General features: G+C 40.5%; 1 protein-coding gene across 1 annotated transcript; it reads left to right on the top strand.

Annotated features, from left to right (window-relative positions):
* Window positions 1-3,047: 3,047 nt before the first annotated feature.
* LOC139452395 (uncharacterized) lies at window positions 3,048-16,617 on the top strand. Its single transcript, XM_071233865.1, has 3 exons — window positions 3,048-3,183; window positions 4,817-5,734; window positions 11,543-16,617. The coding sequence occupies exons 2-3, from the start codon at window positions 4,867-4,869 to the stop codon at window positions 12,910-12,912; spliced, it is 2,238 nt and encodes a 745-aa protein (XP_071089966.1). The 5' UTR covers window positions 3,048-3,183; window positions 4,817-4,866; the 3' UTR covers window positions 12,913-16,617.
* The last annotated feature ends 1,859 nt before the right edge of the window (window positions 16,618-18,476 follow it).

The following is an 18,476-nucleotide window of genomic DNA, read 5'->3' as shown; positions in this document are numbered from 1 at the left end:
GTCAGGAGGGATGGAGCTGGCGTCCTTGTTCATCATCTGCTGTTGCAGACCATCCTTCCCCGGGGCAGCCAAGACACGACGGCATATGTAATAGTTCTGGTGTAAAACCAATAATACATAAATCATAATTATAATGACATGGGAAACGGCCAATCATGGCTCAGAACAATCCCCGTCAAGTTAAGATATGTTGAAGTTTGTTGAAGTGATTCTGCAACAATTCCCGTTTACAACATTAATTAGAGGGACAAATATCATTTAAAGCACACATTTATGCCCAGTGTTAGGCTGTGTATCAAGTTCAAAATTGCAGGAATATCACGGCGGGGGACACCAGAAATTGGCTTCTACCCATTCTGCCAATATGGGAAATCGAACTGGTGTCTTTAACCACTAGACTACCAGACAGCGCCAAAATCTTATCAGTCATTACAGTGAATCAAAACCGCCCAAATCTAAATTGCCAAAAGGTTAAATGCAGTTTATGTCATAATATTTTGGTCATATTGTATTTCTTAAGACATCTGGCTATTGAAACCATTGACCCACTTTTTTTTGATAGATCACATGGACGTAATCGGTGTGTGCAAGGTATGGAATGCTTATAATATGCTTATAATAAGTAAGGGTATTTTGTTTGCAGGTATTATAATATGCTTATAATAAGTAAGGGTATTTGGTATGCAGGTATTTCATATTTTACCACCAAAGCACCTGGGTGAAACTGAAACAGCTCTCTGTCTCTAATGTCAGAATACCTTATCCCCCCCCCCCCCCCCCCCAAACACACACACACACGCGCACGCATGCACGAACGCAAGCACGCACACACACACACCTCCCATCCCCCATCACTGTGTTACGTTTTGGGCCTTACCCTACCTCAGCCTCCTTCTCAGGGTAGCCCAGGAGCAGGAGTGTCACTGTCAGGAGCTCTTTAACCAGCTGAAGCGGTTTGTTTAGGGATTTTAATGACGTCATATCCTTCTTGTCGATAACTGCTACTGCACCCTTTGACATGGTGTTGCCGTATGTATGATCTACAACAAATAGTCAGTCCCTGGTGAACATGTCTCCTTGGTTACAACCAGGAAATCTGCTGCTGGTGATTGCACGGTGCCAACTCAGTGGATAAATTGTTATCATACGTGAACGTTCCATAATATCATACGCGATACACAAAGTAGCATTCCGATTGCAACATGTCTATGTATAAGAGGCCATTAAAAATCGAGATAGAATGGCAGAACTATTTCATTTAGTATCGTTTCTTTCTAAGTATATTTCTTCAACCACTGTAGATAATAATGATATGTTCGTATTATACAAATAGTTGAGACAGTGAGACACGTGAGCTATACACATGTACATGTATCGGGAAACTGATTGCATCTCACCAGGACTGAAACATTGTCTGTCATACAGCTACAACCCTGAGTCATGTGTCAACTATCTACAAAACCAGCTAGCTCAACAGCCAATACTCTGAAAGGTAAATTAAACACCTCTACTCAATAAAATCAGAAGAGAGCTATTAAACACTTATATAGGTTTGGGCTAGGAGGTGACTCCATGTTCTATTATAGGATCCGTAATCCAACTGTGTTGCCTGTGTGTAGTCAGGCACGAACAATGTCATTTACCACGTAGAGCACCATATCGAGTTTAAATAATAATGCACACAAGGTGTCACCTCCAGTAAAGCTGCTGATAGGTTCACGGTTTGTTATTGTCAAATATTTCCTCATGAACACAGATACTGTAAATCTGAAACACAACTACCCAAAGACAAACATTACTTATCGCTCTGTTCCAAATCTTATTTAGTGCCGTTACTTCTTCAGCTACCAAGCCAGCTCTAACTGGAAACCCCTTTATCTCCAAAAGCTGACACATAATTTACGACAGGTAAGAGTTCATCGAAGATTCTGATGAATTTTAAAATATAACAATGCGGTTATGTTTGAGGTAATTATTAAGTTATATATACTAGGCCATATACAGAGAGAAAAAGCACAGCACAAACCCTCAGCCACAATATAACAAACGTCCGTTTATCAGATATGGCTTGATGAGTCTCGTGCGTGGTACGAGTTGAAAGCCATAGCCAATTAAAACTGCACTTCAGAAACATTTGTCTTGGCGTGAAAGTTAGAGTGATGCTGACAGGCACGTTATGATAAATCAACCCAGATTGTAACATGATCGGTCATCAAAATCTTTGTTATACATATATATTGGCATGATTAACATATTTTTACAACAATTGTGTGTTTTAGCTGCTGTCGTTATAATGCAGAGGCAGACGTTTTTATTACATTGATCACCAAGTTCTGTGTTACGTTTCTTTCCAATGAGGCCAATAAAAACTACAGACATCTCGGTAATTTATTTCATTTTCTTGTTGTTTTTTGTAGCATATGTTTCGTGTTATTCTTTCTTCGTGCCAATCCGTAAGTGTATATGCCAATTTCTGTATAACTTCAAAGAAATTAAAATGAAAAACATTTGAATATTCCAAAATATTACTACTTCAAAAATATTTTTTAAGATCACGCACAAAAAATAATTCTGTGGCACTTGAAGCAATTATTTTTGGCATTCTTGTTTCCATAATCCGTGAAAAAACATAAGCCACGCCCACTAACGGACGGCCTGATTTCATATCAGGATCAAAAGGTCAAATATTCTACCATATTTCAAATGTTCTCCTCATTATGTGTTATGGTTTGACAATGGCATACATATTTTAACCTGAAGTACGATATTTTGTTGTTTCATAATCCACCTTATATCCTAAACGAGTCAAATTTCATAATTATTACAATCCATTTTGACATTCAGTCTTCCGAGTCTTATTCAAATTCTTCGTGAATGAGCAAAGGTGCAGACTATTACGGCCAGTCAAGTTCAGTCTTGCATAATATTAACAGTACACAATGATAAATGTAACAACAGACGCCTTTTCAGCTAAATAAACACAATAAGTTTTTCCGGGAATACTTTGTCATTGGGAGTTATGTCCCTTGAAACAGGGGGCTGTTTCCGGTACATAAAGAAGGCTTATGATTGCAGTAATAATTTAGATTAATGCATTCTTTTAGTACATTATTGGCCTTAATGACCATGCCTACAGGGGTCACTGTGCACCAAACTACAAATCACTTTGCATAAGAAAAGCATGTAAGTATAAACAGTATGATTTTATTTGGACAAGCACCATCACCCCTACACGATAGTCGACCGTTCTGCCTGACACTGACAGCAACTCTGACATAATTTCAGTGCTTATTATGCTAGACCTATTTGTGTAGGTTGAGGATGCAGTGATATTAGAAGTATTGCGAAACTCGAAAGCCTAATTTCAATAGAGAATTAAGTATTCAATCAAATCCGCATTGAACTTTAATGACAAAATCAGTGGCAACATATAGTCGTGATCCATGGATCATCTTCATCTCTGAATATATCTGAGAAAGTTACATTGATTCTGACTGGCAAATTACGATTAAACAACCCAAATAATCACAAGCTCTATCCTCAAAATATTTGTTATATCCTTATTACTAGTATTAGTCGACGTATTAATCAGTACATTAACACAACTAACAAATTGTTCATCAACAAATTTGATAATAGCAAACAAGTTCTTTGATTTTGTCAATGAAATAACTGTATATATTGTATCAATCAGTTTATTTGGTAATAAGGCCTCAGGCCCACGTACATGTATATACAAATTAGTTTCACATCAAGTGCTGCATGAAATAATATTGACAGGTAAGAAGAACGAAGACAGATAGCATTTTTAAGTTTTAAGTTCTCAAGGCGGTTTACATCAGAAGAGTTTAACATTCTAACCAGTGTGTCTTTACGATTATTAATAGTAATGAAGTCTAAATATGGGAAATATTTTGAACGAATATCTTCATAAATAGGGCAAACAAGAATGAAATGAATTTCATTTTCAACTGCCCTTAACTTGCACAATGGACAAAACCGGAGTGTCTTATCGGTGCCATCCCTCCTTCCTGTATTATGCATAATTCCCAGTTCTCCAATACGTAAAAGGGTAAGCATACGTCGCTTTTCTTTTGATACTACATTTAATAGATACGGTTCAAGTGATAATGATGTCTTAAATAATGAATACAGTTCTAATTTCGAGCATCCAGACAATTCAGAATACCATGTTTGTGCATGACAGTCCTTAACCCTAAGTATATATTGTATTTGTTAAACAACTAGAATTTGGGAACACGACTGGTTAGATAAATTTTACTGATTACAATTATTTACAATTTAAAACACATCACAACATTACTTACATGACGCATGGGTTTATATGAACTATTATTGCAAGAATTTTAAATTCATCCATAGAATCTTAACACAATATGCACATGTTGCTCCTTGTGTACGTTCTGAAAGAACCAACACAAATAACGTAACCAATCTGGATGGTCTAGCCCGATTATGTGACAATGTTTTAATGAATATATTTCATAATGTTTATCACTCAACACTGAAACAACCAATTAGTCTAAATCCCCACACTGTGTGATAAAATACACATCAGCTTAGATATAAGTAACTTAGTTTTCTAAAGTCATCTTTATAATGCCCTTTACCATGTTTACTCTAAGTGAGGGGAACGCAGACCCAACTGATGTATCAGAAGTAGACTGTTTGTATCAGATCAATACAGTTTTGAGTTTGGTAAGATGCACTGACAAAGTTATCTACCAGTAGATATTGATATGAATTAGTATCATTTAGTTGTACATCATTCTAATTGTGATTCTTTTTTTTCCAGAAAATGTGCTTCAGCCATTGAGATAATAAGTTTTACATATCTTCTGAGGAATGTTGAACACTCAAGCAATGGAGAAAGATTATTCTGTTCAGTTCTTCTCAACTTTTATTGCAAATCTTCAGAAACTTTGCCAAGCCTATATTAAGTTTGATAGAAATATTGAAGTTAGTGGCTATGTTTGTGTTGAAATAGACAATTCTAAGAAAGAGCGTTATGTGCTAAGTGAACTTGTCCAAAACTGTGGCAGTGTTGTAAGTGAGAGTTACTGCACAAAGGTTTTCCGCACTTTGCCACCATTAGCACCAACAAGTCAGAAATCAGTATCACAGATTGATCAGGATTCCTGGTCAGTGAATACACCTGCAGACAAACCCAGGCACAAGGTATCTCAGGAACGAAGAGGCAGCATCTCTAGCAATAAATCCATTGAAAGTTTAACAGACATCCGAGAATCAGAAAATGGTTCTGTTTCCAACTATAGCTCAGATGGAGCAGAAAATCTACGAGTCAGTTCAGGGCAGAGATCAAAACGGACATCTTTTGACCAGGACAAAGAAAACAGCATTCGGATGTCCTGGGATGCTGCTCAGAGGCTGTCTCAGGAGATCCAGTCAAGGACATGTTCAGAGTCAAGTCGTAGTTGGCATCAGGTACAGAGACGAGACAGCCTCCCTAGTTTTGCTCACATATCCAATCGAGGCCGGAGCAGCAGCAGTACCAGCCTGGCCAGTCCCTCAGAGACTGTTCTAGATCTAGAGTCCGTCAAGGTAGAGGGCTCCGGCACCAGACAGTCCTGTGTTCAGGCCAAACACCAGCCCTCAAGCCCCATAGAACATGGGGAGGGATTTGGTGGAGTGGTGCCAGTTGGCATCCATGCTAATCTCTCCAATCTCGGTCATATGGTGGAGGCATTTGCAGGTATGAATTTCTGAGAAAATATGTTTATTAATAGACATTTTAAAGTCAGAGTTCGAAGTTAAATGTAGCCTGCTAACCTTGGGCTAGTACAAATTCCTGTGGGCTAGTACAAATGTCCTAATTCCCCCTAACAATAGTATTTTATTTTTACCCTGGCTAGTAAAATTTGGAGTTTAGTTCTAACCCTATTATATTTTAGAGTTTGCAATATTGTGGAAACATATTAATCATATGAGTTGTTCAATTAATAGTAATTGTTACGAATTAGTACTTTAGTCATCATGATCATGTGGGTTTTGTCATTGAGCATGTTAAGCTCATAATCAGTACATTTTCAAAATATTTCTTATTCCCTTATTTCATGTGTTATCAAATAAAGTTTTCAAATTTTTAAACTTATCCGATCTCACACTTTGCATTTCTCCCTTCTTCTTTGATCCTATGTGGGAACATGCTTGAATCATGTTTCCAGCTTCTGAAAATAAAAATAGCCACCCAAGACGCCCTGCATCTCCATGGTTAAGTTCCAAAAGTAAGTCAATTATGTGCCTGTCGTGCATGCAGTGCCTGCTTGAGCTGACCACTTTTGCGCCTCTACTAATTCATTCTCTTTCTTATTGCCACTGTGTGGCGACATGTTTGAAACATCACAGAATTGTTGTCCCTTGCCAAGTTGTTTGAGTATCCTAAATAATATGGGAAAGAAGGACAATCAACGTCCTGCTTGTAAAGAATGCAGACGTACCTATTCTCCACTCATTATGTTGCGCCTGTCAGTTACAGTGCATCCTGGGTTCCCGATGTGCGGAATGTCATTCCCCAACCAACTTGGCTTTTACAGTTTACCTGCAACTTTGTCATCGTCGTATTGCCGATCGACGTTCCAATGCAGGGGATTCCGCAGCTAGTACCAGCTCATCACGCCTTAAAGACAATCCTGTCGAACATGTAAGTTCTGTCAGAGACGAAACCCTCTCAGACAGCTTCCTTACAGACGATTTGCCCACTCACGACCTGTCTACCACTCACAGTTAACAGGATCGGCCTTCGTCATCGTTTAAAGAACATGATTGGTGAAGTCATTCTCGGAGCCGTTCCCGTTCGGCGCACAGATTGCCCGATCGTTGTCCCTCTAGGTCAGCTCCTCCCGACCTATGTCCACCTATCCTACCCACGAGTTGGGATCACAGGGATCAACAACAGACTTCGGAACCATCGTCGACTCTCTTGTGAAAGCAATATCCAATGTCCTCCTTTACCGTTCGGATCCTTCATCGACTCCTCAACCTACTGATCCTGTTTCGGTTGCCTCCCGCTCGACCCCTCCCGGATCGGGTGGTTCAGCTTCTACTTCGGGCGATCATGGTATGCAGGGTTAACCAACTGACAGTTCACATCCGTCAGGCGTTCTTGACGATCCCTCGTCAACGCCTTCCTCGGTTGGGAGTTTTGAACAAGCGGACCCAGAATCGGTCATGCATTGGATAGCTGACGACTTCAGCTGCGGATAGGTTCTCCGGATTCACAGTTCCATCGGCCAGTTCGTCCAAGATCACGCTCCCTCCCAGACTGGTCTTACTGGACATTAACTTTAACCTAGATACGGTCTTTGCGTCCTTTCGTTAATTATGGGATCGTCTCCATATTCCCCGCTTCACTTCATCCTTGAAGACACAGGCACTCATGGCATGTCTACTACGGTCGCCTCCCCCGAGATTGACAGTGACGTTTCTACTTTGTCTCAGAAGCGCTCAACCTCATCTAATGTGGTTGAAGGTCAGAACCTAAACCCACTTGGATACCACAGTCCCCGTACCCTCCCACTTGTGTCTACTATTTTGTCAGCCATGGACGCACTCTCCGTCTCTCTCTCCACTCATTCCCAAGAAGAGGCCTTTACTCGGGGATTAATAAAAAGACAATTGGAGGATCAACAGAAAAAGGGATTGCCAATATCCCCAGTTTGTTCCTGCCCAGTCCATTTACGTGAGCTTATTTCTTCCCGGCCTAATTCCTTTCGGGGGCGCAGCAGAGGTCGAAGAGGTCAAAGGGGCTCGAAGCCCTCCCCGGGTCGATTGGTCTCCTTTACCGGACCAAGGGCACTGGCGAACTTTCCCAAGGGGGAGGTTCGGCAGGAACTTGACTCCTTTTCAAATCGGCACGACTGGGAACTTCCCCCCCCCAGCCGTTCCCTTTACAGCCACACACGTAGGCGGAAGACACAAGATCTTTGCAAGCAATTGGACCATGCTCGCAGACCCCTTCGTGACACGGCTGCTTCAACAAGGGTATCGATTACTGATGATCGCACTGCCACCTACGACGTTCCATCCCCATCAGAGGATATACCCGGCCAGGCAGCTACCTACATTGATCCACACTTCAATGGTGGCTGTTCGCGTTGAACATTTGCGACGTGGTCTCCTTGAAGCCATTCGTCCCATCCCTCCATCTGTTCGTCGACGCTTCAACCATCAGTTGGGGAGCACATTTTCTAAGATCGGCAAGTAGCAGGGCAGTGGTCTGACGTAGAACATTGCCTTCACATCAACAATCTCAAGTTCAAGGCAGCAATTCTCGTGATTTTACATTTGTCGAACGTCCTCCGGTCCTCCTCCCTCATGATCAAGTCCAACAACGCGGCGGTAGTGTGGTTCATTAACAGGATGGGATCAACAAAGTCGATGTCCCTACTCGCACTTGCTCTCAAGTTCTTTCATCTCATCATCTCATATCGAACGTCATAGCAGACTCTATGTCCCGACCAGACAGACCATCACCAACCGAGTGGTCTCTTCATCCACAATCGTTCCAATGGATTTGCCAACTTTATTGGGCCCCGGAAGTAGACCTCTTCGTCACCCACTTCAATGCTCAACAATCCCAATTCGTATCTCCCATCCCCGACCCTCAGGCTTAGGAGCATGACACGTTGGCAATCTCGTGGGAAGGTCTCAATGCCTACATCTTTCCCCCCACAGGGCTCCTTCCCTGGGTCCTACAGAAGGTAGCAGCCACAAATCACCTGTCTCTGATTTTGGTCGCACCCTATTGGCCCACGCCAACCTGGTTTCCAGCGATTACAAACCACCGACGGAGTAGGATTTCGAGACAGTAATGCTGAAGACCGTTTTTTTGTTGACTTTTTCCACCACTGCCCGGGTTAGCAAAATTCATGCTTTGGATGTCACAAGGGTCCAATTTGAAGTGGCAAAGCATTCCTGGGGCTTCGTTGGCATTTCGTGGCAAAGAACCAACATCCCGGACAACCGGACAGGCTATTTACGATTCCCCCTCTCTCGGTTATTTTGGGATCGAACAACCATGAAGACATGTCTTTGTGCTCAGTTTGGGCGCTTCGAATATACCACGATGCGTTTCGCCTACATAGACGTTCCCAGAAAAGACTCTTCTTCCCTTTGTCAACCGCCTCTACATTGTAAATTTCTCGTTCGACGCTATCCTTCTGGCTCCGCTCCATCATTCTGGGAGCATATACTTTCGCCGGGCTGCCTCCACCTACAGCGTCAAATCCTCACGAGACTCGTGCGGTTGTTTCTACCATGGCCCTCCACAGTGACTGTGCCCTTTCAACCTTCATGGAAGGGTGCTTTTGGATGTCCGACACTGTTTTCGTGCCTCACTACCTTCGCGACATTTCAGTCACAGATGTACAACATCTTCCCAAAGCAAGGGAGTTAACTGACTATAAAGTTCCAGTTTCCACCCTTGCTGAACTAGGCTGGGATTATGGAGTTACATTTTGGCTAGACTAACGAGTCTATGCATAGTCCAATCAAAATCGCAAACCGAAATCAAAATCCGGTTCGTAAACTGTCCTGCAGAGTTCGGTCGATTGCAGGATTTGCAAAGCATGTGCATCGCAAACTCATTGTCAACAGATATTTTCCAAATCTTTTTATGTTTTTAATCAAGGTGCTCATTTAATTTGATGTACTTTTTTATCACAAAATAGATGTTGATGGTCGATCAGATCGTCTTGACTGGGTGCCACCATTTTGTTTGAAGCAAATGCATGTGATTGAGGGGTGGAATCTGATTTGTCCATATGAGAGGGGCATAGAATGAACTCATAATAGCCACTGGTGGCGCTACGATCGAGCCCAGGAGTTCCAGTTTAGTTCGGCAAGGGTGGAAACTGGACTTTTAAAGTCAGTTAACGCTCTTGCCTCGGGAAGATGATGTACAAGGGCTCCACAAGTTTGGTCTGTTAGTGTTGGCACAACAACTGTCTCACCCCAGTTCCCGTAGATCAAAAACTGCTATACATTGTAATCCTATATACATGTACAACATAAATCATTGAACATTTACATGGTGTTACACTTTTTTTTGGTTCGATTTTTTCCCAGATCAAGGCCCTGATTGTGGATTAGCTTGTCTTTGGAGACCTATTAGTCTAAACTTACGAAGTGACCAATCAGTGCGGCCGATCATATACATTCAGTCACAATCGTACAAGGGCTCAACAAGTTTGGTTTGGACTCAACAAGTCTGTCTTGCCCCAGTTCACACAGAACATAAACTGTTATACTGCGTAATCCTTGCGTAATCATTTATGTGGTGTTACATGTTTTTTTATTGTTCGAGTTTCCCAGATTGAGTCCCTTTTAGAGGGTGGATTAGCTCATCTGTAGAGACATTTTAGTCACAATTTACGAAGTCAACATTCGGTGCAGCCAATCAAAAACAAAACAAAAATAACAACTACAAAAGATTGGTGTCCCGAACCTTTATTCCGCTCACCTCTGCCTCAGGTATCTGTGATGTAGGGTTTTGATTTGAAGGTCCATTGCTATGGAATATTGTCGATCGTTCCTCTTCTCGTTTTGGATTGCTTCATACACTTGAATGTGTTTTATAACCATGACAAAGCAATAAAAGAGTTACCAAACCTTGCGCACTCTATGGTCCGTGGGAGATAGTTGCTGTGTTTTGTTTGAAGACGTCTGCTGTTTTACAGCTACGCGGTCGTTCTATATGTATGATGACATACAGGAAAAAACATTTGGCAAGTATACCCGATCTCATGCTGTTTCGTTTGAGTAACGTATCGGGATCGTTAACACCGGTTGATCGTGTGTTTTTTTCCCGCTCACGAGTTCATGTCTTTTAGATTCTAGACAGTTTTCAAAATTCTAAAACAAATTCAAAATTACACTGTCTAGACCCAGCTTCCTCGTGCATATCTCACGGTTGTAGTCTATACAGGCTTGGGTATCTGCAGCCCACCATCCAACCATGGGATAAAATGCAAAGTGTGATATAATTTTTGTATAAATTGTATATTTATATACTTATCCTATCTCACACGCGATAGGCCCACCTGACCATCCCCGCATCTCAATACTCTAGCCGTATAAAGCTCTGCGAAAGACGTGGTCAGTTCAGACAGGCACTGCGTGCACGACAGGTACATAATTCACCTACCTTTTGGACGTAACCATGGAGATGCAGGGGGGCTTGGGTGGCTATTTTTATTTTCAGAAGCTGGAAACATGATTCAAGCATGTTCCCACATAGGATCGAAGAAAAAGGGAGAAATGCAAAGTGTGAGATAGGATAAGTATATAAATATACAATTTATACTAAAATTTCCAATATTTCTTTATTGCATTGTTACCTTTAGCATCATCATTTTTCTCTCCTGCAAATTGCTTTTTTAGACTCTGTAAACATGATGAAGAAGACAGAACTTGGTCTGGCCTTACCATTTGTATATAGTCTGTCACAATGTCTCATCATCTCTTATGTATTTGCTTAATTGGTTATATTTCTAATTTCAAGCATCAAGATCAGCAATAGCTCAACCCGCCCACAGTTCTGAAGACAGATTCTCGCGCCCCAGTGTCTCAGTCTCTCAAGCAAGCCACTCTCCTGCTGTCCACTCACAAATCCCAACAGACATCTCGTCAGGGAGGAGTCGCGGGCCATCCCTCGCCGCCAGTCGTAGTCAGCAGGAGGTGTTCATGCAGATGTTGCCTCAAGGCTATGGTCAGTCCAGCAGCAGACACTCGGTACAGATGGTGCAGGCAGCAGACAGGCAGCACAAACTAGAGGCCTCACTAGGGGACTGTCCTGAAGATGTCATAGACCTGGACATCGATGATATGGACACTGACCATACTGATAGCTCTATTGCTGATGTCAATGCAAGTCTCACATTGTCGGGGATTGACCAGAGTGTTTTGTCTGAGTATATGACATCTTCAGTTCAGGTGACAGATATTCAAAGAAAGAGGAACGCTCAGCTGAACTGCCAGAGATACGCTTTGAGGCTGTTCTGTGAATTTCACCAAAGTAAATCAGGTTCTATGTCTTCCTTGGACACCATCCCTCAGGAACAACTCGACGTTATGCTTAGTGACTTCTATGCAACATCTAAGAAAGGAAATGGAGAGGACTTCACTGTCAGTTCCCTTAGAAGTATCCAATACTACCTGGAGTCTCATCTGTTTGAGAACTTCATCTTGTCAGGGTCAAGGGCGGTGGTATTCAAGAACTCACGTCAAGCATTACGGAAAAGATGCGAAGAGTTGCGAGTCAAACAGAAGTCTTCACCTATCAACAAACGTAACATTACTTCTTCGGACATAGACCTCCTGTTTGAAAAAGGGCAGCTAGGAGCAGCCACTCCTGATGTTCTGCTCAACACTCTGTGGTTGATGAATGTCATGTGTTTCGGAATCAAAGGCAGCGAACATTTCTCTCTTCGATGGGGAGACATCATTCTTAACACTGACAAAGAAGGAAGACAGTTCCTGGAATATGCCGGATCTGGAACTTCCGGGCAGCCAATCCATTGTCTCCGAGTGTATTCACTCCCTCATAATCAGTCCCGATGCTGTGTTCACTTTTTCAAGCAATACCTAAGCCATCGTCCTGCAATAGCCCTTCAGCCAGATGACCCATTCTACCTCGCCATCAACAACCAGTATGAGAGGGTCGGGTCTTGGTATGTGAAGGAGAAACTGTCCATGAGCAGACTGTCCTCCACATGGAGGAATATACTGTTTGCAGCAGGACTACCTTCAGAGAGGAAGCCACCGGTTGGCTACCAGACAGGACTCTTCCTCCAGGCAGCACAGATCCCTGTGCCACTCAGTCGGCACATGGACAGAACGGCACCAGAGGGGGCTGCTGCTGCCTCCAAGTAATGATTGCATACTGCTGAACACCTATACGTCTTAGATCAAACAGAGATACAGATACTGAAATAGTGGGGGGAAGAAAGATAACTATTTTTGTAATATGCATCATCAGGACCCAGGGATGACATCCAGCTGCTTCCATGGCAAGTCATGTGAAAAATTGTTTGAAAATGTATTTTGGGCAATATATTATGTTTTTAGTTCACCTGACTGAACATGTGGAAAGTCAAGTGAGCTTATGTCGTGGCATATTGTTCATTCATATCTCCTTTACTTGGCTACATCACCTTGGAAACTGCAAGGCTGAAACTTCACATTGATCAGTAGTTTGTCTGGCCCGGACTGCATTTGGCATCATACTGTAGCTAAGGTCAGTGTTGAACAACAAGCACAAATTTCATATCTGATTTTCAAACATGGCCACCATAGCAGCCATATTCAGAATTTTACTTTTTCCAATTTCTACGAGTGATATTGTCTGGATTATAAAATTTGATACATGATTAGCTATGGGTATTTTGATATTTGATTCAGCTACAGGTCATAACAGCCATATCGAACATTTCCTTTTAGTCCATTTATGAGCCTTTTCTGCATGAAACATGTATGTACTATCCACACTAACATGTTACGTGCATGTGTTAATGTGTAAACTGATTCAGAGACGATGCTTTGAGGATGTCTGTTGTGTAGAAATATTTATTTCTTTAACTTATTCTTCTTCACCCCTGAAAACTTTTCTGATCTAATATAATATTCCAGAAGATTACAGGTGAGCTTCAGAGCCTTATGGCCCTATTTTCAATTTTATATAACATTTTCATGAAAATTGTAGTTCATCTTCTTCATGTTAATATTTGTATCACTGTTTGCAGTGTTGTAACCAAATGGTTCATAGTGCTGTGTTGGAATTTCTTCATAATATGCACAATGATCATATCAAATGTTGTGTTTTCTTTGTTTCGTAACAAGCTCCATCATCACGAATACCATCATCAACATCATCATCAACATCATCATCAATCATCATCATCATCATCATCATCATCATCATCATCATCATCACCAATCGTCATAGGCAACCAGAACATTACACTACCCGTTACTTAGAAATTGGGACATTTTGAGACTGACAATTCACTTCCATCCCAAATATATATTGTATATTGAAGCACAGGGCTACACTGCAGACATTGTCAGGTTTGTAGTTGGTTGAAATGGCCAGCACATGTGGAGATGAGTTGTTTCTCCAGAGTTGTGACTGGACACATCTCTACATGTTGAGTACATGTGTGTAAGTATAACTCACTGTGTACGGGAAATTTTAGTTTAAGAGTTTAAGAGTTTGTAGTAATATTGAAAGTGTGCTTCCTGTGACACCGTGAGAGCACAACAAATTCAATCCTTTAGGATTGACTCCACTAACTGGGAATATTGTTTGATTCGTCTTCGAATAAAATTATAAAGAAATGTTTCTTTTCAGCTCTTCGTTATGAAGCAATATACTTTTCACTGTAGCAGGTGACTGTATAAGAGTCAAATCCCTTTTACAAAACACACATTAATAATTCAAAAGGTCTGCAGGATAAATTGTTAAATGTTTATTTTATGTTATTAATGACATGTATGATGTTAGTGATTTCTGTAATGCAACTGTTGTGGTAGTGTGTATTTATGTCCTGGCGCGGGCAGCATCCAGACGGTACAGTTGTAATCATGTGAACACATTCGATGCTATGGGTGTGAAATGTATCAAAAGTTTGGAACAAGTTTGGAGGTACAAGGTATTTGTCTTTTTTAACAGCTCACTTTTTTCGATTTGACTAATGTTTTGATGTATTAAGTGCAGTTTGCATAGAGTGTTCTGAACAAAATGTTTCTTATAGGTACAAAAAACAATAGTCAAAAAGATCTTATCTAAAATACAAAAGACTGGTGTAAGTCGTATAATTGAATCAAACAGTCATGCTAAGAGTGGTGTCGGTGGTGAAAAATAGGGCCTGACTGATACAGCCACTACAATAGATGCTGATGTCCTGAGGGCCAGCTGCCATCTGGCCGCTGTATGTTGAATGATGGTGAATCTTGTGTCAGCTGAACCACACCTCACCTGTACTGAATAATGCTGGAGAACCAAGCAGGCTTTCACCTATCTGTAAGATTTGTTGTTTTTTTTCACTTGGTACTTTCCACAACAGAATGGACGACAATCTGTGTAAGAGCCTTTGACACTCCAGATAATTGTTCCTTATATGAAGGTAAAATTTCTTCTTCTTTTGGAGTATATTGTTACTTGAGAGGCGGATCCAGGATGTTAAACGGAGATGTTCCACTTAGGCTGTTTGTAACTTCTGTGGGGCGTGCATGTGTGTGCCACCCACTATATGTAAACCAATAATAATTATGTTTTAACAACCAAATCAACATGTTATCATGGTAGGCAATGGGCATAGAAAATGTCATCAGATGTTAAAAAAGGGAATCCGCCACTGTACTTCTTAATGCCATGACAGTATATGAGCACATGGAACAGTTCAGAAGGTGAGTTTATGATTCTGAGTTTATGGATCCACCAACTTACACATAAAGGTCTGTTAAAATGGTTAATGATATACAACCAAATGTAAGTGTAGACTGATAGAATGCAACACTCCATACAGCAAGCTTCCTTCACTAGAATTCTTTGATTTGTCATTTTGACCATACTTCAAAAATAATTTTTTAAAGTTATGTTTTTATTTTATGACCATGCTAATCATATCATTTTAAAAGGTAATTCAGTCTTGATATCTTATGCTTTGGTAAGTTCTCCTAATACTTTGCAGAAATGTTCCTATGTACACCTTGAGCCAGTGACAATTAGACAAAGGTTCTTGTTGGCCTTTAGTTGTATGTAATGCTGATCTGTGAACAATGGAATGCAGATTCAAAGATGTGCAACTGATCATGTACTCTGAACATAGAAATGATGTGTGTATAATCATGCTTCTTGGTCATGATGTAATTCCTTATTTATTCTTTATATCATACATCATATATATTTTTTGTGCTTTATAGATGGGGTCGATCTATTCCCCACGATATGATGTAGAATAAGACATTCTGTATACATGGGTTTCAGACACAAGTTGTATATTGGTAACGCCCAGAGTGTAGGAGCATACACAGATTTTGAATTAAACGATTTGATGGCATGTCTTCATAAGGAAAGACAACTGAATAACTTGGGGCTAAGAAACAAAGATTGTTTGAATATATTGATATATGTTGTTTTGTTATTTCAAGTGCACCACACATTTGGAAACAGCTGTGTCTGTGTTTGCATGATAGTGTAAGTGGCCAAGTTGCCTTGGTCACTGAAAGCCACTGTACAGAGTTACATCCCTTAACTGCCAGGATCTGCTGGTCCAGTCCCAGATTCGACCTGAGGGTCATCCTTGGTCATACTCTCATACTCATTCTACGTAATTCCACTGTGTTAAACATGTGCAGGCTACAACAGGCTTCCCTCCCACAAGTCTCTCAGTGGTATTAATGCTGGAATATTGCTAAAAGCGGTGTAAAACCATACTCACTCACTAATGCACTGTGACCAAATGCAATAAGAAAAAGTCATGTCTGATTTGAAATCCTTTTAGATCAATAACTTTGATAAGTCTTAAGTTGGGGTTTGAAATATTTTATACAAGTTCCAATCTGTCATCAGAAAGTTTTATGCTGATTTGTTACATGCTTTTTTCCTATTCATATAATTTATATGTGTATTTAATGTGTTATACAGTTTGTTAGGTATATTGTATCTGTTGCATATATTATCCTGTACAGGTAGCAAACATTTATATAGTGTCACAGGGAGACATTTACTCCAAAATGACAGAGGAAAAAGTTCATAACAAATATATATTGAATATTGAAGAGTTTGTATCCAAATTTGCTGTTTTTGTTTTGCCCATCTTTAATGTTGATTATTGCACTGTGATGAATTTGTTATGTGTTGCCTTGTGTGTGTTACTTAATACAATGTTGGAATCTATGTAGAGACATCTGGGGGATCTTCATAAGGCACATATGTATAGACACATAATTGCAGTGGAGTCTGTCCAAATCGGACTTCGGTGAAAACCAGACTTTTTCTCCGGTCCCCTCAGTTCTTAAATTAATTATCATTACTCAAACTGACCTACAACTCTCTAATTCAGACTTTTTATACTTTGGACTAGAATTAAGCCCCCAACAACCAATTTACTATTGAAAAGAAGCTGTCTAAATCGGACTGGACCAGACAAGACCAGACCAGACCAGACTGCATGTTCTCTCACTTTGAAGTAAGCTCAGTCATTGTCAGCTGAAACAACATTGCTAATTCGGCAAGTAGTCCTACTGATCTGAACACTTTTTTGTCCGCTTGGTGAATTAGAATTTACTCACTTGTTAATGAGAAACTCAGTTTAATTAGACTACTTCAGTGTCATGAGCGTGTCAATAAATAACGTTAAACACAGCTTGTCATTATGTTTGTAAGTCTGGCATCAGTAGGCAGATTGTCTCTTCAGTCCAACTTTTGTATTCTGTGTAATCTGGACCTTGCCTTAAACCAGACTTTTTTACTGGTCCCAGCTGAGTCCAAATTGGACAGATTCCACTGTACTGAAGAAAATAGCTTTCACATAAGAACATGCTCTGAATCCTGTTAATCTGATCTCAATGATAGTAGAGGGTTCTGTAGCTTCAGACAGTGAAGGTTTCCAATAGTTCTCATAGTAAAGGATTCTGTTGGATCAGATAGTAAAGGATTCTATTGGTTCAGATATTAAAGGATTTTATTGGATCAGATATTAAAGGGATCAATGTGTTCAGATATACATTTACATTTCTGTCGTGATGTAGACAATCTGTGAGTGATTAGAGACCTGTCATTGAACGGAGTCCTACATATCTTGCATATATTTCTTTTTTCTTGTTTCTTCATGTATGGAGACCAATTTTAGTTGTTTCTGATAAGTGCATGTCTGTTTAAACTATCTTCCTGTAAAAGATGATGATGATTACGCGCAAGCAATTGGACATTCGATACAAATAATGTACGAGCCAGCAAAGCCTTTCTAAGGACACACCATGCTTTGACCTTATCGTGAAAACAACATGGAAATAATCTAGTTGTTTAGGATCCTTAAGAGCAATTCACTTATTACACCAAACTACCAGGCAAAAGAAAGTGTCCGTGGTGGATCCAGGGTGTTCTTGGGGTGGCTATCTCCCCCTGTTCACAACCGATGACATTTAGTGTGCGCATTGTCCACCATGATAACATGCTCATGTGGTTGTTAAATTAAAACTAATAATGGTTTACATACAGCGTGTGTGATGTTTTGGGTAGGCTTCTGGGTGGACTTTCCGTTTCAACTCACACCCCACCCACCCCAAGTTACAAATGGCCCAAGTGGAACAAACCCTATTTTAGAATCCTGGACCCAAAAATCCTGAAAATAAACCCATTTTTGATGGTGGGTAAAAATAAAACTAACAAAAAATGTTTTTGATGGTGGTGTATTTGAAACAGCTGTCATAGT

This window comes from Haliotis cracherodii, unplaced genomic scaffold (genome assembly GCF_022045235.1).
Source record: "Haliotis cracherodii isolate W230 unplaced genomic scaffold, xgHalCrac1.p SCAF_9, whole genome shotgun sequence".
Lineage (NCBI taxonomy): Eukaryota > Metazoa > Mollusca > Gastropoda > Lepetellida > Haliotidae > Haliotis > Haliotis cracherodii.
The sequence above is the reverse complement of the archived record's forward strand: the minus strand, read 5'-3'. Positions and strand labels throughout refer to the sequence as shown.

What these genes read in the sequence shown, in the direction of transcription:
- LOC139452395 (XM_071233865.1), top strand. Translation starts at nt 4,867, where the DNA reads ATGTTGAACACTCAAGCAATGGAGAAAGATTATTCTGTTCAGTTCTTC. An exon ending in TATGGTGGAGGCATTTGCAG is followed by an intron (nt 5,735 to 11,542) that starts GTATGAATTTCT and finishes TCTAATTTCAAG; the next exon opens with CATCAAGATCAGCAATAGCT.